This window comes from Ailuropoda melanoleuca, chromosome 4, assembly GCF_002007445.2.
Source record: "Ailuropoda melanoleuca isolate Jingjing chromosome 4, ASM200744v2, whole genome shotgun sequence".
Classification (NCBI taxonomy): Eukaryota; Metazoa; Chordata; class Mammalia; order Carnivora; family Ursidae; genus Ailuropoda; species Ailuropoda melanoleuca.
Window position 1 is genome coordinate 142,268,518 of NC_048221.1, and position 25,435 is coordinate 142,293,952.

The 25,435-nt window shown below is 48.6% G+C and overlaps 1 protein-coding gene across 1 annotated transcript in view; it reads right to left on the reverse strand.

The window, feature by feature from the left end:
* DCDC2C (doublecortin domain containing 2C) overlaps positions 1-25,435 on the reverse strand; it is an 87,392-nt gene that overhangs the window by 23,769 nt on the left and 38,188 nt on the right. The window contains exons 7-10 of the mRNA XM_034659962.1: positions 23,200-23,326; positions 21,124-21,224; positions 13,158-13,226; positions 8,786-8,827 (exon numbers count right to left, since the gene is read on the reverse strand). Of these exons, the coding sequence (XP_034515853.1) occupies positions 8,786-8,827; positions 13,158-13,226; positions 21,124-21,224; positions 23,200-23,326 (339 nt within the window). The remainder of the gene's footprint in view (positions 1-8,785; positions 8,828-13,157; positions 13,227-21,123; positions 21,225-23,199; positions 23,327-25,435) is intronic.

Here is a 25,435-nt window from a genome sequence, read left to right on the forward strand (position 1 = left end):
GCAGAAATCAAGAGCCAGGCGCTCAAACGACTGAGCACCCAGACACCCCTGGCTCGGACTTTTAAGATCTCACAGTCCCAGTATCCTCCAGGGACAGACTGCCTGGGCAGGGAGCCGGCTGCTGGCCTCATCAGGCCTACTGGTCAATGGCGGGTGCGTGGGCTTCATGACACACGTTTGGACAATAGGGACAAAGAAGGCTGAATGTCGCACAGGCTTCTGATTCAGAGGAAAGAACCAAGGACGTTTAGGAGTGTTTCACCCCACCCCAAATAGATGTATGGTTTACTGAGATCCACATGCATTCTGTGCCCATGATCTTTACCAATTTGTGAAATGCATTATTTAAGGCATTTCAACGTGGGGTATAAATTTGTTTTTTGACTTATCACAAGTTCAAAAAAAAAAAAGCTGTTTTCTCCGTACTCGTTCTATTTACAAGCAAAAATGTGGATTTTATTTATAGACCATTTTTTTGCACCACCGTGTATCCTCCTCCTTCACTACCAATATAGACAAACCCCGAAGACAAATAAAGAACAGGCCTGACTTGACTCAATGTCACATGGCTTCACGGATGGCGTCTCCAAGCGATCTTTAGAGCAGACCTGGATTCTGAGTTAGAGACACCTGACTACTTCTCATCTCTGCTTTCTCTCAGGAAAAGCTGCCAGGTTCACAGAAGGTAATGTGGAATCAAGAGAAAAGGCCCCTGAACAATCTCACTGTCCATGCAAAGGGCCCATGGGCCTTCCAGCTCACTTCCTCTTCCTGTTTTTTATTTTCTTTTCTCTAACCTACTCATGGGAGAAGATATTTTTTTCTCCAAAATATGACTGTCAATTGTGGGTAACTAAGTAATAAATTCACCTAAAAGTACCTTCCCAGAGTGTGGTAAAGGTTTCTCATTAAGCTTTCCCAGAAATGAGAATTTAAAATGCTACTTTCTGTGTCCAAAAATTATATTTATGGCCCTATATTATACAAATCTAAACTCCAGATTGCTTGGTACCATACAAAACATTGTAAATTGACCACGTATATTTTCATAATTAAGAATAATTCATACATTTTTTAAAGTTATAGACAGTATCTCTATAACTCACATAGAAAACCAAGTAAATTTGAATAAAATGCTTTCCCTTCATGCCTGCAATGGTTTGTGCGCTATGTGGTGATATTTTAATGTCTGGGTGCTGCCGTCTGTTGAACGTCTGACTCTTGGTTTTGGCTCAGGTCACAATCTCACGTGTTGTGGGACCGCATCCTGCATCAGGTTCTGTGCTCAGTGGGGAGTCTCCTTCTCCCTCCCTTCCTCTGCCCCTCCCTCTGCTCTCTCTCTCTCTAAAATAAATAAATTTTTAAAAAAAAACTGTCCACCTGAGGCCAGCAGGAGTGTGAGAAGAGGACCACCCATGGAGAACACAAATGGGCCGCAAGACCCCAACTCCGGGGCTCAGCTCACAGCTGAGGGGACCACCTCGCTGAACGCAGAAAGACCCGCTCTCGGGTCCCATTTCTGCCACTTAAGCATTTTAAGTTGGGCATAAAGTTCTATTAGATTCCTTGCTCTCACCCCACAGGAGGTGCCTCTGCTGACACCTTTAATTAAGCGTTTGCTCACAGCCAAATCCTGGTGTTATTCTTGTCTATGTCCTAGCAGATGGCTCCAAGCAAGAGTTCGGTCCCTCTGCTAATAATCGATTTTCTATAACAGACAGCATTGTAGACAACTGCTGAATGAGAAAACAAACTACGAAGTGAACAGCCAAGAGCCAGCTGATAAGCAGCAGGGTGCCTACCTGAGCACCTGGCTGAACTGGGCCACCCTTCTTCCCTGCACAGCCACAAGGGTGGCAGACACATCGGCAATACACCGGGACCCAGCCGGGAGCCGGAGGGAGCCATGGGCCATCCTGCGCCGGAGGCAGCTGCTGGCAGGAAGTCTCCCTGCCGTACACACAGGGCTGGGACTGGGGCGAGGACAGCAGGCCCCGCAGGGAGTGGGAGGGTCCTCAGCCCAGAAACCAGGAGCGAAGTGTGGACACTTCCCAGACAGAAGGCGGTAGAAGAAACTGGCCTGCACCTGCTGGTCTCTCCCTAGCTCCACTGAGGTATGATGGACAAGCAGCAACAGTGTATATTCGGGTGGTACGACGGCGTGGTGTTTAAGGAATAATGCTGTGCGGTGGTGACCACGGACCAGTTACTGAGCATGTCTGTCTCACATGGACACATGCTTTGCATGTATGGTGAGAACACGGAAGATCTGCTCTCTAGTAAACGATACAGCGGTGTTAACTATAGATCCCTGGGCTTATTCCTCTTATGACTCGCTGATCCTCTTACTTGCTCTTCTCTGGACTGGAATGAAGCCTTTCATCTCCCCCTCCAGGTCCCTAACTGTGATTTCTAAAATTGTCATGAATTCAACACAAGTGTTTCAGTGGAGCCCCGCACATGAAAAAAATAGGTTGGTTCATCCTATTATAAAACATATATTCAATACATTACGTTTTATTAATGAAGACCATTACACAGAATATATATGAATATATATATATCAGAATATATATATATATTCTATAGTTGGATATATATGTATAGTTGAAGATAAAACATCTCTTCTATTTTAAAGTGCAAATTTCTTTTTGTTTGAATCCAAATGAACCTGCTATGTATAAAGGAATCCAAGCCTTATTTTTCTAGAACCCTGTAATTCTCTAAAAATCTCATTACTTAATATTTAATTCACCATACCCCACTTAGCATTATTGACGACTTACACTTAGCTTTTGAGACCCCAGTGCTGATCAATATAAGCCTCGTCTCTCAGGGAAGCAATAAAATACTTAGCTGTAGTGACAGAATGGTATCAAGATAATAAAGAGAAAAAAATGGTAAAGATACTGGGCAGGCAATGAATTTCAAAAATCAATTAAAGAATCAATGCCGTTTTCATTTTGTCACAAAAACCCTGAGTCAGAGACAATGCTAGATCAAAAACTCCCCAGTTTTATTGGCATTTCTGGCAATGTTAATTAAATGAAAACCCTCTCCTGATTGACGGATAAAGCATACAAGAGCGAATCACGGTTACAGGTCTGCACACCCATTTACTGTAGCAAGATGCTTACGCGGTGTTTCCAGCAGTAGCTGCAAGAGGAGGAAAATGCCTCATGTTCTGAGGTCAGCGTTTATTAAATATGTTAAATCATTTAACTATGATTTATGTCAGTTGATATAAACCATTTACTTCGATTATTTTTTAAAAGGTCTCACTGTTTTGTCACTCATTTTATAGCTAGTGATGTATCAAGTACTCACTTTTCTTATCTGATCTTGTCGGGCAGGAGGACCACCGCTTCCAGCCTCGGCTACCACTAAGGGTGGGGGAGCTTGTAAGGGAAAGTGCCCGTTTCCTTCCAAACCCCTCATCCTATGAGACTTGATTCTCGATGAATGTCTAAGCACAGCAGGAAATGGAGAGGAGTCATAATGACCAGAAAACCAGAAAACAAAATAGAATACGACTCTCTTTTTTAAGAAAATAAGCACACAACGTTTACCAATGAAACATAACTCCTAGTCTATAACTGTGGTACCAAAATTACCCACTGTTTTGTTCTATTTTGTTTTTCAATTTTCTTATGACTTAACCCAAATTCATATTGTGTTTTGAAATTTCCAACTTTTCAACAACAGAAACACTGAAGACTGGAAGCTAGGAGAGGGTCAAACTTCTCTCTCTCCTGTCAAATTCTCTTTTTCTTTTTAAGATTTTATTTATTTATTTGACACAGAGCGAGCAAGAGAAAGAGAGAGAGAGAGAGCATGCAAGCATAAGCAGGGGGAACGGCAGGCAGGGGAGAAGCAGGCTTGCTCCTGAGCAAGGAGCCCAATGCGGGACTCGAACCCAGGACACTGGGATCGCGACCTGAGCCAAAGGCAGACGCATAACCAACTGAGCCACCCAGGCGCCCCTCTCTTGCCAAATTCTAGTCCTAAAACTCCCAGGCATGTTCAGTAAAGAATTTTTTTAACCAACCATGCTCCTTGGCGGTTAAGGAAGGGAGGCTCTGAGCAGGAGGCATGCCCCTAACTAAGGGGCTGGCCATTCAGCAGGGAAAATGAACAGAAGGCACAGAACAGGGAGTTGTGGAAAACCGGAAGCACACAAAATAACTTGGGCAATTGAGGAAAGTGACATATTACAAGAGCCAGCACAGTCGCTAAAAGCGGAGAGCACTAAGAAATGACCAGATGGGCAATCCAGACACATCTTGAAAGAGGTGACTGCTGAACCAGGTGAAGATCGGCATCGGGGAGAGACTGGAAATCAGGCCAGAAACGCAAGCTCAGAGGTCAAGCACAGGAATTGGTGCCACACAGCACAGCGTTCCTTCAAGAGAAGCCGAGGCTGGCCCTCTGCTGCAGGGGACACAGCGCCAGCCCCCCACAGAGGAGCTCACATCTGCACAGACGGGCAACCTCTGACCATCCTCCAACCACCTGGGCCCGGCGCCTTGCCACAGCCCGCACTATCAACACTGCTTCCCCGGGGAAGGAAGCTCAAACAATGAACTCGCCAAAACATGTCAGCACCTCGCTGTGCAGAAGACAGGAGCCTTGCCGGTTAGAGATGTGTTCTAATCCTAAGCGAGGGCAAACTACTGGCAGACAGAATGATTCTAGGTGCTTTGTCCCCAAATCAGAGACTGGATAACAGACGCTCAGTGTTCAGTTAGCATTCTACATGTTTCCATTTACAGGCGTCAAGATTTTATTAGAGCAGGTGACAAATATCTATATACATAAAAGTTTACGTGTATCTCAAGGATAAGTTTAATAACTAACAGACATAAGTTCTAGTCATATGTTGTGTGATATAATTTTTTTCTTGTTTTTCCAACAGGCTACAATATAAATGCTTCAAAGGCAGACAAAATCTGCTATTTTTCTGTCACATTGATGGCATTTAACACAGAATGCTCAACAGTTTTGAGGTGTGGGCCACAGTTGCCATCACCACCCATTTGGAGGGACTCGGGCTTGATCTCATTATATATAACGTGGTCATAAAACACACAGAATGCTCCTCTAAAAGGTGACAGACCATTTTATAAATTGATGAGTACATATGCCAAAAATCTTACTTTAAGGTACTTTTTTTTACACACTTATTACTAATCACTTTATGCTTGGTATTTGAAGCCTTTGAGGAAAAAATGTCACAATTACCATTTCATCATCTTACACACTCTACACCTGGAATTTGTCACCATGGCAACCTGTCTTGATGCCCCTGAGTCGGAAGTGATCTGTGTGTTCATATTATATCCTAAAATGCAAAACCTAGATAAAACCACCAAAATGCTCAACTAGAGCATTCCAAATGTTCTTTGGTACATTTCAGAGAGTTACTGTCAGTCTAACGCAGGATGGAATCATTCAACATCTGGTTTCATGGCTTGTTTTATTTTGCATTTTTAAATGTATCACTGGGTAAATTATTCCTTCTGTTTTCTTAAGCCTCTCAAGTTTTCACCCCAGTAACAAAATAAACCTAATGAGGGGCGCCTGGGTGGCACAGCGGTTGGGCATCTGCCTTCGGCTCAGGGCGTGATCCCGGCATTATGGGATCGAGCCCCACATCAGGCTCCTCCACTATGAGCCTGCTTCTTCCTCTCCCACTCTCCCTGCTTGTGTTCCCTCTCTCGCTGGCTGTCTCTATCTCTGTCAAATAAATAAATTTTAACAACAAAAAAAAATAAACCTAATGAAAAATCAAATGGAATATTTATTCCAGTAAAAGAGAAATGAAATTGTCTTTTTTTGATCCTGGCATGAGATCAAAGGGTCCAAACAGATGATACCCAAAGCAAAATGTATAACATGACTCTGGAGGAAACCCTCGTAAGCACAATTCAGAACTTGTCTTGTTGGTTGGTTGAGATTTGTGAATGGCATCTCTGATCAAAAATGTTTAAATCTATTTCTAGTAAAATCAACATTTAAACAAATGTTTAAATCTATTTCTAAGTAAAATCAACATTCTGAAGTATACTAAGAAAAACTTTAAAATACTGAAAGTATCCTAAATATTGATTCATAGTATTAATTAAAATTATTAACAACAAAGTCATGATCCCTTTAAGACACTATGCAAAAAAACTAATGGAAAATAGCCCTTAAGAATATACACAAAAGTGAAAACAGATTCTAAGCAGAAGAATTCAATGTTTTTACCATTTTTATCTGTATTTATTAATAATTCTATAATAAATACGATTTTTATAACTTGATAAAGTATTGTGAATTTTAAAACATGGGATATCATAAAAGAAAATTCAGTTTCACAAAATAATTAATGCCAACAGTGAGAATCGCACTGTGTGTGCCTGGTGCTAAGAAAAATGAAAATATAGGGAAGCCTGGTGGCTCAGTCGGTCAAGTGGCCAACTCTTGATTTCGGCTCAGGTCATGATTTCAGGGTTGTGGGATCAAGCCCTGCGTCAGGCTCCATACTGGGGGTAAAGTCTGCTTGAGATTCTCTCTCTCCCTCTGTTCCTCCCCCTCCTCTCTCTTTCTCTCTCTCAAAAAAAAACTTTTTCTAAACAAAGAAAACTGAAAACATAAACAAAATGGAATTCCTCCTGCTAAGGAATTCTAGTAGGAATCAGAGAGCGGAGAATAACCGTCCATATAATTTACTCCCCACCCGCTAGAGAAGGCACTTCATGGATAATTCTAATCTTTCTATGGACTTCACAGGTTGGAAGTTATCCCAATATTGCACAGAAGGAAGCTGAGGCTCAGGGCAGGAAACTGCACCCCAGACACAGTTTACATGCGTCCAGAGTTTGCCCTCTTCATTCCATCATGTTTACCAGCACGTTCAGACTAAGAGCAAGGAACACATATGCCAGACAAACGATATATTTCCAAAGAATTACTTGACAATGAAGTCGGAGAGAATGTTCTCTGAGCTCACGGGGACATCTCCCTCAACACCCAGGTTGCTTTCCCAGCAAAGTGCAGATGCGCTGGCTGCTGAGCATTCCAGGGGATGGAATTCGAAAGAACAAAATTGATGACACTGATTTTAATGACAGAGTTACAAGTGGGAACAGCCAAGTGTCTAATTTCTGAAAAACACTTTCATTAAAATACTACAAACACCGTTTTAAACACAGATGTGTTGCATTTTTCAAGAACTTGCAAACCCATTTTCTCGATCAATTCTTTTGAGCTAAGTAAACCTATAAATACGTAAAATAGATGTTGACTGGGTTAATGAAGTTCAGAGAAGTAAACTTACTGAATAAGGGGCACCTCACAAGTTTACAGAAGAGCTAGGACAGGACTGCAGCATTTCCACATAGCCGCTCGCACATCTGCACGCAACAGGTGCACTCGCTTCCACATGTCCGCGTGCCCATCTGCACACGACAGGTGCACTTGCTTCCACATGGCCCCATGCCCATCTGCACGCGACAGGTGCACTTGCTTCCACGTGCCCATCTGCACACGACAGGTGCACTCACATCCACATGGCCCCATGCCCATCTGCACACGACAGGTGCACTCGCTTCCACATGGCCCCATGCCCATCTGCACACGACAGGTCCATTCGCAGACAGTACTGCAGCTCGTGTGTGTGCCCCACCCCAGGTGCTGTCAGGATTCTTTTACAATTCAGTTATCACTGACAACATAAATAAAAATCATAACATCGAGCACATTTCATACATTTTATCTCTAATCCCGGAGGTTGATTTTGCTATAAATAAACCATCAAACTTCAGAGGAAGAAACTGAGCTCTGATTTTCTCCAGCATTACCCCAAGTTTCAAGTGGGGGAAGTGACGGACGGAGCATTCTACTGCAGGTGGATCTCATGTCAAATCCCAAGTGGTTTCCCATGCTGGTTTTGATTAGGTAACCTTCCCAAATATTAGTATTTATGGCCCAAGTTTTCACCGAGTGACAAGGAATCTAAGTGAACTAAGGAATAAATAAATAAAATCTTGCATACTCAGGCAAAAATCATCATGGTCACTTAATCACTAACAAATAACAGTGAGACTTTTTTTTAAGTAGGCTCCACTCCCAGCATGGAGCCCAACACGGGGCTTGAACTCACGACCCTGAGACCAAGACCTAAGCTGAGATCAAGAGTCAGACATTTAATTGACTAAGCCACCCCATCCAGGAGCCCCAACAGTGAGACTTTGATTCTGCTAGGGACAGAGCTACTGCCAGGAGAGGACTGTGGAGATGGACATGTCCCTGCCTACCATGTGGGGCCGGCTGTCCAGCCAGAGCCACACCTCCCCAGGGGCCTGGGAGTGTCCCACCTCTGGGGGGCCCATCCTCCTCCTGTGGCCCCCAGGTTGACACGCTCATCCTTAGCCTAAGGGCCAGGGCCCGAAGATGCAGGTTTTAGGGCTTCCTGGAAAGCCCACGCAAGGGTCTGCATTGCCTGCTGGCAGCTAAGTTATGGGGGGTGTTCCCAAACATGAGACTCGGGTGGAGGCTTGGCTCTCCTGCTTCCTATCTGCCATTCGGGTGGATCTGTCTGCCTCTCTGAAATGCCTTAACCACATTCCTTCCCCTCTGAGTTGCTTCCTCTCTGTGGGAGCAGAGCTAGGGTGTGTGACAATGGCATAGAGGTTATAGTCCTGAAAAAGCACCTGGCAAGATTTTAGAATCCACTGATTATCTTGTTAGGTCTGTCTTTGGACTACGAAACACATAAATTACATAATTTGTTGATACAAACCTTTCTTTCATTATCTTCACAAGGACTTTCATCTTCTTTTTCCTATTATTAAAAAAATATAGTAATCAACTCTCTGCAGGAAGGACGCTGTCAAATAAACCCTTGCTCTTCCCCTCACTTCCCCGTTGTGGCACAGACCCTGAAGGACTTCCCTCTCCAGCTCTGACTCCACCTTGCTCCTCCCATTTCCTGCCCAGTTCATCAGGCACTATACCTTCCCTACCCTAAACTGTTGCCAGCACTTCTCATTAAGTACTTCCTACGGAACAGGACACCTGCGGGTTTTCACTCTTAGAGCGCCACCTTCAGACGGGGTGCGTCTCTGCCTTCCTGTCTCCCCAGCATTGGCTTCCCGCTGGACGGCAAAGCATCAGTTGCTCACGGGCCCCCAAGGATGATCTCATGTGTTTCTACTTTGTGTTATTAATGTGTATATTTTTGGGATATTCCACTCAGACAGTTCTCAAGCCTCCAATGTAACTAAAATACTATGCCATGAACACAATCTGACATAGGTAAAAAATAGACACTTCATCTTTATTAGTTCACAGAAGAGCTCTTCAAATTAGTTAATGTCGGTGATATTCCATTGTAAGGTGAAAATATCACTGAAGGGTCAGAGACCGTCAGAGCTGTCATCACTGTAGAATTAACCCACTTAAAGCGTTCTGAGGGTGAAGACGTGTCCCATGAAAGCATGGCTCTATTTTTTACTTCTGCTCTTGATTTCACCCACTTCTGTGCCAGTAGTGTGCATCATGACCAAATAAACCACTTGTCCACATTCCCTGGGCTGGCAGTGAGCCACATCCGACCCGGACGCCTGCACTGAGAGCTCCCCCCACCCGCGCCGTTGGGGGAGGCGGGGACGAGGAGTCGTGCTCGTGTGCAGAGAGTCTGCTCGGGACGATGCAGTGTTTGTGCACAGACAGCTGTCACCACTGCAAAGGTCCTCACTACCACTGAATGGTACTCGTAAAAGTGGTTAAAATGGCACGTGTTATGTTTCACATATACCTATATTTTACCACAAAAAAATTTTTAGATGATAACAGAAACCCTTATGATCCGACACCAGAAATCTACATTTTTAAAATGATCTTCGCAATAACATGCGCTCTCACCACTTTGCGAGGTCATTTCCATCTTAACCCGGATGGCAGGCTGAAGTTTAAGCACCTTAGCCACAGGTAACTCAAGGCAAATCCACAAACGGTTACGAGACACCTTCTCGTGGAAGGCACTGTCCTGGATGCCGTGAAGGACACCCAATGCCAAGGCATGTGCTCGGCCCCTAGGGATTCCACAACGGGGGGAGCGAGAAACAACATGCAAAACGAAACTAATATAGTCAGCGTCTAATAAATATCACGTGACTCATTTTTCAAATTAACAGGGAAATGAAACGAGAAATAACACTAGAGTTCACCAAGAGCAGATACAGACACTGTGGCCTCAGCCAGGAAGCGTTACTTAGACGTCGCATCTTTATTATTATAATTTCTAGCTACTATAATGCACATAAAATGCTTGCTCTCTTTCTGATCCCTCAAAAACACAGGCTAGACTTCAGGGCCAAAAACCTTGAACTCCATGGGCACTTCATGCCCATAAGGAAAACACACCAACACAGCTCTGTCCGGGTCACACAGGAAGCAAAGATGGCACTATGTGGACGTCATAGCAGTCAGGCTCTTCTGGCCACAAGTTACACAACACCTACCAGCACAAGGAACAGACCGTGGAGCCTGACACGGCAAGTAGCTCTCCTGAGAAATTAGGCACAACTAGCATATGGTTCACCGTGCAGAAGATGGATCGTTCAAAACCGGGTTCAAATCCAAGCTCCCCCACTTCCTAACTACAGGGTGGCGGGTGAAGACTGCATGTGAGGTCAGGCGGGCCCGTGTGGCAGGGGTTAGCATCGTGCCTGACAGAGCAAACGCTCAGCAGACGGGGGCTGTTCTCCCCAGACCCTCCCTGCCTGCCTCACGTCATTAACGTCTGGACAAGAGACAATGGGGGTTCTGCTGTTCCGTATCACCTTCTTTCCCAGAAGCTGAGACTGCAAACCCAGACGTTTAAAAACTAGGTGCTTGGGTTTGCCATTATTCCGATAATGCATTAAGAAAGACACTTCGATTCACTCTAGGAAATTCAATCTACTGATTGATGTCAAGTTACTAGTGCACACGAAAACGCCCAGAGGCCCGAGCAGATTTACATAACAAATCAATAGGCATGGATGACAAATTTAGTGGCCAGTCCCCACAAGGCACTCAGGCTACTGCATAAACTCAATGTTACCACGATGTCTGCGCCCTCTTTCTATTAAAACACGGCAATCAGTTATTACACAACTGGAACACATTAGGGCCCCTCTCCACTGCTCCCCCCAGTGCAAGCAGGTGCCCTCTGTGTCGCCTCACCTAATGCTCCAGGACAGACATTGCTCCAGTGCTCAGAACACAGTCTTACACTCTGGCAACCAGAGCAACAAAATATTCTCTTTCCTCCTCATTTGAGAGTCTTCCCAATCATCGAGATACACACTGTATACTTTCACTGAAAACCACCTCCAGATCAAAACTACTTAAGAACAGACGGAAAAAAGAATTGTTTGAAAGTGCATTCCCCTTGTCTGTTTTAGATCATGAGCTCCACTGATGTTGGAAAACCCAAACTTCCTTTCCCACAAACGCCCTTTCCAAGGTGGGCAAGAAGCAGGAGACAGCTCCGAGTAGCTCCAGTCCCCTGCCACCAGCCCTCCGGGCTCACTTCCCTTTGCTCTTAAATGGGGACCCAGTTTAAGAGTGGAAAAGATGGCCCACGAGGCCGTTGTATCCCCAAGTTTATAGTTCTCGAGGCTTCGGCATTAGACTCACACTTGACACCCCAGAATCATTACGCAACCTCCTGCTTGGGGCCAGAAAGTTTAAAACAAGAGGGGCGCCTGAGTGGCTCAGTCCGCTGGGCATCGGACTCTCGATTTCAGCTCAGGTCATGGTCTCAGGGTGGTGGGATCGAATCCCCTGTTGGGCTATGCTCTGCACAAAGTCTGCTTAGGATTCTGTCTCTCCCTCTGCCCTTCCTCTCCCCACTTGTGCTCTTTCTCTTTCTCTCAAAAACAAATTTTAAATAAGAAACCACCTCGGAAAAAAAATCTAGAGACAGAATTTTGAAAACAAATTCCCAAAAATCTATTTCTTACCTACATGATTTGTATATTTAAAGTAAACTTTGCCTTAAATACTCTCACCACAGGGGCACCTGGGTGGCTCAGTCAGGTAAGCACCTGACTTTGGCCCAGGTCTTGATCTCAGGGTCCTGGGATGGAGCCCCGCATCAGGCTCCCTGCTCCGCGGACAGCCTGTTTCTCCCTCTCCCTCTGCTCCTCCCTCTGCCTCAATTAAATGTTCTTACCATGCACACAAAAAAAGGAAATGGTGATTATCCATGGTGGATATGTTACCTAGTTTTAATTACCAAGTATTCCTCAATAAAAAAGTAAAGATAAATGTTGTTTTTGCATAATCTATACAGCCTGGTCACATGACCTCACAGAGTGCCACGTGCATAGAGGAACGCGCTTCCGGCTTCGACGGCACGTCCCAGCGTCTGGATGGACAAAGCCGCAGACACACACGCGGCCGGGGCTCTCCTGGGCTGGCTCAGGCTGCCGTCTGCGGAGCAGGTGCCTGTGCTCCCTGCGTTCCCCAGCAAGACGAGCTGCTTACACAACACCAGCGCCCCGGGAAGCGGGATGTCCGTGGTGTCAGACGTCTACATACCTACATGCCTGCTGCTAGTCGCCTCCCGACTCGCCCCGCTAAAAATGTATCTTGAAATTTGTTGGGGAAACCGTTTCTCAGTCTGTGACTGGAAGCACAGTAAAAGGTAATCAGGACAAGTACAGAAGCCATTAAAATTCCTCACATAATTTCTGGCACCAAGAGACCAGATCCAAGGCACAGCCTGCCTGGGAAACACGCTAGGTTTCTAGTTCCGTGCTGATCTGTATTCTGGAATGCACTGGGCTCTCTGATTCTTTTTTTTTTTTTTTTTTTTTTTTAAGATTTTATTTCTTTATTCGACAGAGATAGAGACAGTCAGCGAGAGAGGGAACACAAGCAGGGGGAGTGGGAGAGGAAGAAGCAGGCTCCTAGCAGAGACGCCTGATGTGGCTCGATCCCATAACGCCGGGATCACGCCCTGAGCCGAAGGCAGACGCTTAACCGCTGTGCCACCCAGGCGCCCCAGGGCTCTCTGATTCTTTCTTCATCAAACGTGAGCTCTACCCACCGTGTTAAAAGGATAAGGAGGTGCCTTCCACCCAAGCATTTAATACAAAATGAAAGTGGAATCTGCTCACCTTGTTGCTTTCAAAATCAGGGGAGCTGTCACGTGTCTCTTCGTCTTCCCTAACTATCTCCGCCGGCGTCTAGAGAGAAAACACACCACGTTTTAGCTTAGTGGCCGTCCGGCTATGCCAAACCCCGTGAAAGGAGCGAAGGGGGTGAAGAGTGGAACTCTGTGAACCATTTCTGTAGACGGAGCTGAAAATGGGGCCGGTTTCTCCACAGCGCCTGTCTTGTATTTTTACCTTTTGCTCCACTTTCAAAATGCTAACCTATTTAACGAAATTGTCAGGGAAATCTTTAAGGAGAAATGCTAGAAACTCCTTTCACGTAAACAGGAGTGGATTATCCTCCAGATGCCTCTTGTCAGCAGTGATAAATGCCCGTGGTCTTCTGTTTGCCCCTGGGGACCCCAGCCAGAGCCCCCGTCTGCTGTGTTCAAACATGTCCCCCACAGCCTGGGCGGTCCTGTTCCTCACACAGCGGTGCCTGCTCACATCCTTGGGTTTTATCTCCCAGTTTTTGTGACTTGTTGGCAAAAAGCAGTGAGCTGTGTTTCACTGGTGCCCTGGAGCCTCTCCATGAGGGGAAAGCCTTGAGGTTGTGTGGCTAAGAAAGGAAGGGCCCCCCAGGGTCTACGGTATTTCTGGACCAGTCAGTGTAGGGCTACGCCCAGGACACGTGCCGCATGTCCACTGAGGCCGGTGAGGGGGTCTCCTGCCCACCAGTCACCCAAAAAGCCAGACCGACAGAGACGCCTACTTCTTGCATTTCCCTGGCTTTGGAGACAGAGGGGCAGTGGGGCTCTTAACGCCTGTGCCAGGACGTGCGGCTCATTCCCTCCCCCCACCTGTCATCAGGGAAGGCGGGCTGCAAAGCACCCCTGAGTTAAAGTGGGTGGAGAAGTATTCTCTCAACAAATGCCCACAACCGGTGTCCATGAAGAGCCCCAAGGACCCCACAGCTCCTGCCAGCTGACCCTTACAGATGCAAGAGCAAGTCTGTGGCTGTGTAGACATGTGGGTGACTGCTCCACAGCCGGTCCCACTAGCCCAGACCTCAGCTGCACAAACGATCTGAAAACTCAGACAGAGGCTGCATGCATGTTCTCACCCTGCAGTCTACGTGGAAAAGTAATCGTGAAGACGACGACTCTGGGACTGCTCCAACTACATGAAAAAATAAACACAGAAAGCACATTCTTTCAAAGAGTAAGTGATGTGATTCACCCAACCATTGACTCATTCATTTATTCAGCAATATACACAGAATGCCTGTGTCCCGCAATCCTGACGTACGACAGTGACCGTGAATGCAAACCAACGTGGCCTCCAAGAAGCTCAGTCATACGGGGAGATGAACAGTAATTAAGTCACACAGTTAAGTATAAAACCACAACTGTGATATGCTTTGTGAGAGAGACATGGAGCCAAATAGGATATCAGGGGGTTTCACATACACAGGAGACCACGGAACATTTCCTCTGGTGCGACTACAACTTGAAATAGGAGGGATGAAAAGCAATATACAAAAAGGCAAAGAGAGAATGTTGCAGACAAAAGGGAGGGTGTGTGGCCATCTTGCTGCAGGAGAAAGCACTGAGATGGAGGGGTACTGGGGATGGTCAGCCTACGGAGAAAGAGCCACACAGTGATCCAGCCAGGGACGGCGGCAGGCAGCACCAGTGGGAGGGAGGTGCAGGTGGAGAGAGTGGGTCGCTTCCACACACATTTAGGAGGTAAAACTGGCAGATGTTGAGATGGTCTGTATACGGAGGTGTTGAAACAGTCAGTCGCAGGAATATCTCTAAGTTTGCTTTGTCTTACTGGATGGACAAGTGTCATACACCCCCTGAGACAGGGAGAGAGCAAGGTGTGCGGATGGTGTGAAGGAGACGTGTGCATTCTCACTGTGCTGAACTTTAGTGTCTCAGAACAGCTCACGGGTGATGTCAGCTCCTAGTGTGTGTCTGTCTGGATGCATGTCTGCGCGTCTGGATGTGTGTGTACAGGGGTGTGTGTGTGTGTGTGTGTGTGTACATCTAGATGTGTGTCTCTGGATGTATGTGTGCATGTGTGTGTGCGTGTGCACCTGGAGCCCAGAAAAGAGACCCACAGAGAGGCTGACAACACGGTGATGGAGAGTTCCGTCTGGGGAGAAGGTCTAGACCTGGAAGAATCATTGCCCTGACCTGACCATGTAGACCGCCAACATTCCATGCCGAGTGGAGGATCAGAAGTCTACGGAGAAGAATGAGAATGGGCCCCTGGCTGGCTCAGTCGGAAGAGCATGTGACTCTTGATCTCAAAGTTGTGAGTTCGAGCCCTATGTTGGGTGTAGAGATAACTTAAAAAATAAACTCTTTAGGGGATCCTGGGTGGCTCAGTCGGTTAAGTGTCTGCCTTCAGCTCAGGTCATGATCCCGGGTCCTAGGATCGAGCCCCTCATCTGGCTCCCTGCTCAGCGGGGAGTCTGCTTCTCTCTCTCTCCCTCTCCCTCTGTGTGTGTGCACTCTCTCTCTCTCTAGCTCTCATTCTCTCTCAAATAAAATAGGGGTGCCTGGGTGGCGCAGTCCTTAAGCGTCTGCCTTCGGCTCAGGGCGTGATCCCGGCATTCTGGGATCGAGCCCCACATCAGGCTCCTCCGCTAGGAGCCTGCTTCTTTCTCTCACACTCCCCCTGCTGTGTTCCCTCTCTCATTGGCTGTCTCTCTGTCAAATAAATAAATAAAATCTTTAAAAAAAAATAAAATAAACTCTTTAAGAAAAAAAAATGAGAATTGAGTGGCCAGACAGATGGAAGGAAGGAAAATCAGGAGGTGGTTGGGTCTTGCCAAAGGAGGAGAGTGCTGGAAGAAAAGGGAGGGGCCAAAAGTGTCGGCTGAAGGTGAAAGGTCAAGTGCGACAAGAACTGAGAAGTGTGTTGGATTTGGGGCATGAAGTCGAGAGATGTTTCACGTCATTGTGGGCAGAAGCTGGAAGAGGCCAAGGAGTGGGGAGGGGATGGAGACAGTGAGGAGAGGAGGGCCCCTCCCTCCAAGTACTGGGAGAGACGGAGCTGCTCACAGAGGAAGGAGGCCAAGGGAGGGATCATTCTGGTTATAACCAGCTTGCTTCCGGTATGTGTACCGTCCAGCCAGGAGGACTCAAGTGAAGGGAGAGGTTCAATCTACCCAGAAAAGGGGGAACAAATAACTGATGGCACAAGACTCTTGAGGGGCCCTGCGGGGACAGCATCCAAAGCCGGGAGAAGGCAGGACGACGGGCACTCCCATCATGAAGACCGGAGATTTGTGTGCAGACCCCAGAGCTGCCTATCTCCTGGCCTGTCCTCACCTCGTTCCTTGCTAGAAGAAAAACCCAGGCTCAGGTGCTAGTCACACAGTTCAGAGGAGCCTGGGCCCCTTTCCACATGCGGATGCTGGTTAGTCTACACCACCAAAGGCCCGTTGCCTCTCCCCAACTACCGACAAGGATGAGGCAGACACATGGGGTAGATTGCGGGAGGGTCCCTGGGAAAGACTTTTCTCTCTACTTGAAAAAGTCACAGGGAAGGAAATGGTCTCTCTACTCTTCTCGTCAGCATTCATGGGTCTCAACGTGAAGCCCAGAGGGGAGGCAAACACCTTGAGACTATGAGGAAACAGGCCTGAGGCCAGAAGTCTGTGTGCAGAGCAACAGGCAGGGCAACGGCAGCGAGCGGGTCCTCAGTGACACCGCTGAGCGGCCCAGCCTGTGAGCTCGCACTACACAGGATTCCTCCAGGCTTCTGCCACATGGCCTGACGCGTGCTCCCTGTGTATAAGCCATTTCTCTGTAGGTTTCTGTTCTTTCCAGCCAGAAGCATCCGAACAGATACAGCACTAATTACACTTTTTAATTTATTCATTAAAGTGAGCACCCCAAGGACCTTTCTTAGCTTAGTCCGAGTTACTCCATGCTCCTAAAAGTGCCAAAGCTTTAAAGCTCCATTATGTTTTTTCTAATTACACAATTTGGAGATTACACACATTTAGACTGACTTCTCCTAATTAGTCCAAATTATTTTGGTTTTACTTTAGTTAGTGTCTTATTCTTAGCTCTTTCTCTGGAGTGAAATGAAATAGAGTTCAGGTGCATTGCTCCGGTTGCTATGGGGAGTTGAAGTAAAGGCACTTTCTTCTCGCACTGGCTCCTGGGGGCTCTGAAAATGACTGCAATTCAGTAGATATCAGAACCGGACCAGTCCTCTGTGATTTCAGTCCGTCCACCCTTCCCATGTACCAACAGGACATGCCTAGCCCCTGTTGGGGCATGACAACAAAACAGCATTCTAGTAGGATAGAATTGGTGAGAAATACTAAATTGCACACCCACCCACCCCCCCGGAAAAAAATCAAAGGTCAGAGTCCTGAACTAAACAGAGCCCACCATTCTAGGCACTTTCTTTTTGAAGAGTTTATAAAAATAAGCATAACCTTAAATCTGGAAGAAGACATTGCTTTTGTGAAAAATATGTACTTTAAATCAAGTAGAATTTCAGCATCAATGTTTTCATGTCTGGGAGCCAGTTTGGGTAGATTGAAAGAGTTAAGAAAAGTTTCCTTAACATTGGGGTATAATAACTCAGGACTTTGAAATGAAAGCTGTTGTAAAAATTCACCTCTCCCAAAGAACCAAAGCTGATAGAGCTTCTCTCTCTTAAACCGCCACTCAAGACCTACTGTCAAAATGTTGGCAAGGGGACACACTGTATGCTATTAAAACCAAAGAGAAATTTAAAAAACATTGAAAATAAATTGTAATATCTTAAAAACCAAAAACTCGAAGGAGATAATGTAGCATAGGAAAAAAGAAAAAAGAAAAAGTGAGTAGAGATCAACTCTAATCCATGTCCAGATAGACGACCCCCAGTGTAACACTTCGTAACACCCAGAGTGTCTCTCGCTGTCCCTTCCATTGTATTTCCCACACACTATGCCTTCCGTCTTGGTCAGGAGCCACTTGGCCCAGGACAAACAGGGTTCAGTGACACTGAAGCTTTACCAGTGATGACATACGTAAGTGAGGTCACACAGCTAACTGAGAAGGGCGTCTCTGACCTGGCACCTCGATTTCGTTTCTCTCATAAGCCAAAGACGGACATCAGCAGAATTCTATGACCATCTTGATGCCAAGTTGAGAAAAGCTCAAGGATGAGATTCATCACAGGAACCCTGGATGTAAGAAGACACCTTCCAACACGGGCAGGAGGAAGAGGCTCTATGGAAGCCAATTACAAATGTCTCCGTTGGGAGGAAACCAAGAGACAGAAGGTGGAGGATGGGAACAGTGGTGGGTGTCGCTGAAGCGTTTCTCGATCTTTGTAAGTAAATCACAAAGAAAACAACCGGAAGACAGGACCACAAAAACGGGAGCATTTTAAGAATCAGAACACAAGTCAAAACAGTCATCGTGGACTGTCGGGGAGAGCAACGCTCAAGGCAGCCGTGGCCTCTCCTCATCGCTAGGTTTCTGACGCTCCCTGCCCCACATTCTGACTCCCCCGCGACGTCACCCAGCAGGAGCAAAGGACAGCCCACCTGCTCTAGTCATCAAAACTTGAACTTGGCGATGGGAGCTCAGCGACAAGCAGCGGTGTTGCCATGGTAAACAGAGCGGCCTCCAGCCTGTGTTTGCCCCTCTTGGATGCTCCGGCCGTCTGCTGACAAGACGTGCCTTCAACCGCAAATGAGTGCTCGCCGCTACAAACACTCGCTCGGGTTTGGAGGATGCCCGGTCCTTGAGGTTCCCCTCATCAGTGTAGGCTGGACTCCAGTTCATAAATGATTACTGGGCATGTTGTATTTTGTAACATTGTATCTTTACAGCAGCACAAAAATGAAGACAAGATGATGCCACAAGCGTAAGCAGTAACACTGACACGGTCGGGCTCGCCCACAAGGTTAAAACCAGTTCCTCGAAAACAGGAGCAAAGTGCTCCAGTTATTATAAAAGCCAACACCATAATCAGATAGTTTCATACTGAGGCCAGACCCTCCCTCATTAATGGACTGGGAGGTCCTAAGGGCATCGATACAAGCATCTTCCACAAGGAGACCAGTAACCGCAGCACACACCCAGAGCTCACCCAGCACACGAGCACAGCACTAAGGCAAACATGCGGTTCTCCGGGCATGTGGGCCACTTTGAGGCGGATCCCCACCAGGCCAGGGCTGCCGGTGGTGGAGCGCCCACCCCCTGCGGTGAGGACCCCACGCAGGGAGCCGCCAAACCACATCCTGCTCTCTGGCTCCACGAGACCACCTTCTTCCCTCCCCAGGGCAGAAAAAAAATCCTTGGACGCTGCATGCTGGCAGGCCCACACCGTGTTTCGAGGGATCCTAGAAGGAAAATCATTCCTGGGGAAGGAAATTGGAGTTAGCCTTAAAGCTTAAACATTATTTATCATCATAACCATGGGAGGGATGCTAAGTTTGGGTATGAAAGTAGCTGCCGAAACTGTCCTACTGTGGGACAGAAGTTCCTCAACGTGCAACGAAAATATACTGTCAGTTTGGGCTTTAAGGGAAAACTGAATCTTTTGGTCATTTCTCATCATGTCGAGGAAAAGAATAAATAATATCACTACCAATTTAGAAAGTACAACGGGACACATGGGGCAAGAGCTCACAATGCCCAAGGAAGTGGCTAGTGCCTTGACATGGCCTGTCACGCCTGTAAAATGTATCACGGAAAAGAAAAGTAGCAGAACTTAGTAATGAAGTGAGAAAATGAAGAGTGACTGATTTTGAAAGAGGAGCCGGAGGCTCGCTGGTGCCCAGGTTTGGCGCTCTGGAACCATAAATTCAGGACTGGGGCCGAGCCTATGCCGGAGGGATAAAAATGGTGCTCAAATGCAGACAGTGACCTTTTACAGAACATACATTCTTTTCTCAAAAACAATTAGAAATGGGCTTCTAGGGGCGCCTGGGTGGCTCAGTCAGTTAAACGTCTGCCTTTGGCTCACGTCATGATCCCAGGGTCCTGGGATCGAGTCCCACATCGGGCTCCCTGCTCAGCGGGGAGCCTGCTTCTCCCTCTCCCTCTGCCTCCCCCGTTCATGCGCTCTCGCTTTCTCTCAAATAAATAAACAAAATCTTTAAAAAAGAAATGTGCTTCTAGTGTTTCAAGTAGATTCTGGGGACAAAGCTGTGCACTTCAGAGCTCACCTGCCCGCCTGCCCTTTGCAGGAGCAGGAGTTGAGGCCAGAGACCCGTGGAGACGTGACCTGCTCTCTGGGGGGCCATGGGGCCAAGCTGGGCTGGAACCAGGCCCCTGTGCTTCTGCTCCTGTCCAGGCTGAGGCTGGCCCCTTGCACCACATCCCCTTCCCTCCGCTTGCTCTGGACCTTCCTCAGACCCCACGTCTCTGTGAGCACAAAGGAAGGAAGCAGAGAGGGGCGTCCACCACGCACCAGGCCTTGGACCAGGTACGCACACATGCATGACTTCACTTAGCCCCACACGAACCTGCCCAGTGGCACCATGCCCATCTCATGGATAAGGAGATGGGGGTCAGAGGTCAGAAAGCCCAGCAGTGGAAGAGCCATGATGTCTAACCACATCACCCGATGCACCGCTCACCTGTCGTCCCACCAACGATCACTCAGGGCCTCCTCCCTGCCAGGAACTGTGCCAGGGTCAAGGGTGACTTCAGTGAGCACAGCAGGCCGACCCCTGCCTTGTAGGGGGGAAGGGACAGCAACCAAGTAACAACAAAGTTGACTATGTGGTCACAGACTGTGACAAGTGCTCAGAACGGTCCCCAAAGCAGAAGAACCCCCCAGGGAGAGGGGCGGGCAGGAAAATGAGTGATGGAGGATCTGAAGGGTGAGCGGGCAGACAGCGATCGCGCTAGAGGCTGGCGACGTGGGGGAGGGGCGGAGGAGGAGCCTGACGGGCGGGGCTGACACAACTGAATCAGAGGGTGGCGGGCACGGTCCTGCGACACCGGCTACCCACCTGGTCCACGGGCACCTCCACCTGCATGTCCTTGTCCTCTTTGACTTCCGGTGCTCCTTGGGTTTCCGTGTGAGGCGTCTGGGCTTTATACACATCGCCTTCTGGAGAAACACGGCACAAACAGGTGTTCAAGCCAACATGCGCCGCACGTGTTCTGGCCCAAACCAAAGTCGCGACTCGGCACCCTCTGAGCTTCCGGTGTCACGCGCAGGCAGCCTGCCCCGGGGCCCCCGCGCCCACCCCGGCTTCCCCTCTGCCCTTGCTCCCGCCTCCGTGTCTGCACTGACGGTCATCCCTGTGTCCTGCCCACTGCGGGACTCCGTCCCAGAGATGAGCTGAACGCTTGACAAGCGTGTGTCCAGTCAACTCAGAAATAACCGCCAAACAACCCATCAGACCCCAAAGTCCTACTTTGAGGACGCACCTGACTACTGCAAAACTACGTCAAGAGCTTAGTTTGGAGCAGTGAACAAACTGAGTTTTAACAAACCAGGTGTTAGAGTCGCACATCGCGACGTAGGCAACTAGCCGACAGATAAAAATCATCTAATCAGCGCTACAACTGGAGGTATTACCCGCTCATAAAATCCCGAGGCTCTTGAAAATCTTATCGTCACCCTGATAAGACTTAAATGACAGGAAAAGAAACAGAAGGGGCCGGCCACTTCCCTCCACCCCCAGAGGACGTCACCATGGTCGTGACGGGCTCAGTGACCCCAGCTCCTTCCACTTCTTATCCTCCCCGCCCTTCCTGACCCTCAGCCCCGGAAGGACCATCGCACAGTCCTTAGCGGAAGGATGAAGGCAAGAGGAAGGCAGAGGGCAGCATCCCTCAGGACCCCGCAGTGTGCTGGACCCTCCTCTGTGGGCCTGATTCTTAACACTCACACTAGTCTCTGACAACCCTACTGCACTGTTTGTAGATAAGGAGTATGACGAGGGCCCCACACTCCAGACCACGCTCGGGACCACACTCAGGACCACGGTCAGGAGGGCCGTAGCAGGAGCCTGGGTCCCAGCACACCATGCCACTTCCTAGAGGGAAGGTAAGGTGTGTGCCGGACACCTGCAGCCATGCAGGACAGGCTTTGCCAAGAAGGAAACTTTACACGCACTGATTAAAGTCTCCGTTACTGTTGATATATTATAGTATGTCAGGGACTGTAGGTTTGATAGGCTCTGGTCTTCGGCCCACCCTGGCCATGGTCAGGTTGCATCAGTGCACTGTGTCAGCCGTGTCCAGACCAGGGCCTGGCACACTGCCGGACAACACCGTCATCTGGGATGGGAAGTCCCAACAGGGATGCGGAGCAGGAGAGAAGTGCAGGGAGAAGCTCACGACTGTCACCTGGAAACTGGCAGAGGGTTCTCAGGAAGCTGAGACACAATCGGGGCACAAAGAGGAGCAGCTGGACTCATAGTGCGTGGGGAGCGCCAGGGAGGGAAGGGCTTTAACAAAAATGACTTCCCTGGATCATCAGGTGCTGCAGAGAAGCAAAGGGGAGCCCTCCCTCCCCTGGTCCTATCCTCCACGCCACCAGCCACCGGCAAAGCACCCGTGACAGACGCCGATGGGACGCGGGGTGGCCGACTGCCAGCCAGAGCTCTGCAGAACAGAAGCAGGAGCAGAACAAGTCTTTTTTTTTTTAATTATTTCATTTTAAAATCAGCTCCAAAGTTTAATCTTTCCAATGCCCTCACACTTAAAAGTAAACCCAAACAATTCGGGTGGATTTTCCCTCCAAAGGCTGATTTGTTTGTGGGTGTTTGCTGTGTCCCCAGTCCTTAGGGGAAGGTGCGCCCGCCCAGATGTTCACGGAGAGGACAGATCTGGTTGATCTGGGAGGGCTTCCTGGCAGGAGAAGCCCATTGCCTCAGCCACTGGGATTTTGTTTCTCTCCTCTCGCTACCACGGCCCTGCAGCTGAATGTCTCGTTAATAAACCGGAGAGCCGCAAGTCAAGTGTCAAAATCAGTTACAAGCCGTATCTTTGCAGTAGGAAACTGGCCCGGAAAAAACACGTTCTTCAAGTGGTCGCGCTTTTTAACACCCACAGCCAAATGAAATCCACGTTACCTGAGCCGCTTTGCATGAACAGTTCCACCAGCATTTTCTTCTTTCCCTCTTTGGCATAAAAAACAGAATCCTGCTCCTTACGGGGAATGTTGTCATGCTTAGGAAGCTCTTCTCCTTTGGAACCCTCCTAAGGCACAAATTAAGAACAAATGTGAGGCACAGCAGCGCATGCATGAGTCTTGAGGCGCAGCAGCGCACGCATGAGTCTTGCCCGTCGTTTGGGGGTGATCAGGCCTCGTTCAGGTGCCTCGGAGACACCTCCCTCCCGGCGCCGTCCGGACAGTTCCGTCCCTTACGCTTCTCTTCAGCCAAGTGGCAAAACACTTCTCTCCCAAGGCGAGGACAGCACCACGCCAGGAGGGGAAAGCTGGTTGCCCCCCTGGAGGTGCCCCTGCCCCCTGTAAGGCCCCACAAAATGAGGGGAAACTTTGGAAGGGGGACAGGGGAGTCTGAGGAAGTCCATGTGGTCTTAGACACATCTGGAAGCCTCATAAAAATCGCTGTTTTCAACACCCACAAAACTCTTCCCGCTGGAACCTCTGAGCAAGGCAGGGCATCTCTGATAAAAGGGTATGAAACACCGCAGGTTTGTTTGGGGCTGAGACAGGGAAACAGATGGTCTAAAACAACATACAGGCAGGAACGACCAAGCAGGAGGGGATCACAGCGGAGGAAGAGCTCCGAGCGCCGTCCCAGCTCCGTCCCACAAACTGTCTTCGTAATACAAACCACCTGTCCCGCTTTCCTGTCTCCCGTCTTTACTGAGCACAGGCAGAACCAGATGAATCGAGATCTCTCCTGAGCTCTCTAGGGCCCCTCCCTGTACCATCAGTACGTTCACCATACAAACGATCAGCTGCTTTATTCTTGTGGGAATTAAAGTGGGTCAAAGAGTCCGACCAAATATAAGAATGAAGTCAAGTCTTCCCACCTTCTGTGAGGGGCTTTCCTAAAAGCTGAAATCACGCTCCTAAGTTTAGGGAATGAGACCATGGCTGAACAGAACGTGGTCTGTGCTGCTTGTGGTCTGGAGGCAGCTGGGGCTGGGATTCAGAAAACCTGCTTGACCCCAAGCGTCGCTGACGTCTATTTCTTGCAGCCATTTTCCGGATCCTCAGCGTCTACAAGACATCCCGTATTTCCTGTGACGTGTGCAGTAATACTCCAAGGACAGCGACACAGGAAAGTCCCACCCTCTTCACAAGGACACAAAGCAACACTCCTGCCGAGCAAAGGGCACAGCGAAAGCCAGGACCGTCGCGGCCCGGCCACCCAGCTGCTTACTTAGGATGCGTATGGCTTATGTCTCACCACTAGAACACTGGAAGCTCCACGGGGCCAGGGGTGTGTGTCTAATGAGGAATTCCCGGAGCCTGGAGCCCAGAGCGGGGCGGCACAAAGAAAGCATGCGTAAATACTTGCTCAGTGAGTGAGTGGATGGTGCTGGTATGAATCGTAGCCCCCTGCACCGTTCAGACAATCACGGGAGCTGTCACAACTTCAGGATGATGGCCAAGTGCCTCAGCTCAGCACTGGGACCTTCGTGTCTAAGCCCAAGCACCCTCCCAGCCCGCATGCCCCCCTCTTCCCTGCTCAGCCCTTGCCCACCGTCCAGCTCATCTCCACCCGCAGCACCCTTCCTCCCTGGCTTCAACTCCCAGTGCAAGCCGAGCTCCGGGTCCAGGTGTCACGCTGCTGGAACACGGGCATGTCATCACCAGAACACAGGCCCTGCCCCCTGCATTCCTGGTTCCAAACCAACAGTGACCTCACAACACAGACAGGCGCCCAGTGAAGTAATCCCGACAGTTGCTTAGTGAATCTTCGCTGACCTCTCAAACTGAGTAAGAAGGTGTGGGGAAAGGGAGGAAAAGGAGAACAGGACAAAGACAGGGCACGTGTTGGGATGCCTGGGTAGCTCCGTCAGTTAGGTATCTGCCTTTCAGCTCAGGTCAAGATCTCAGGGTCCTGGGATCGAGCCCCGTATCGGGTTCCCTGCTCAGCGGGGAGCCTGCTTCTCCCTCCCCCCTGCCTCTCCCCCTGCTCATGCGTTTTCTCTCTCTCTCTCTCTCTCTCTCTCTCTCAAATGAATAAATTGAATCTTAAAAAATCTTAAAAAAAAAAAGACAGTGCAGGGTCGCAGGGTCTGCACTGCCGGCCCTGCCTGCCTTCCTGTGCCCACGAGGTGGCCTCTACACACCCTGCTGTCCCGACCAGCCAGGGCCACCCCAGATGT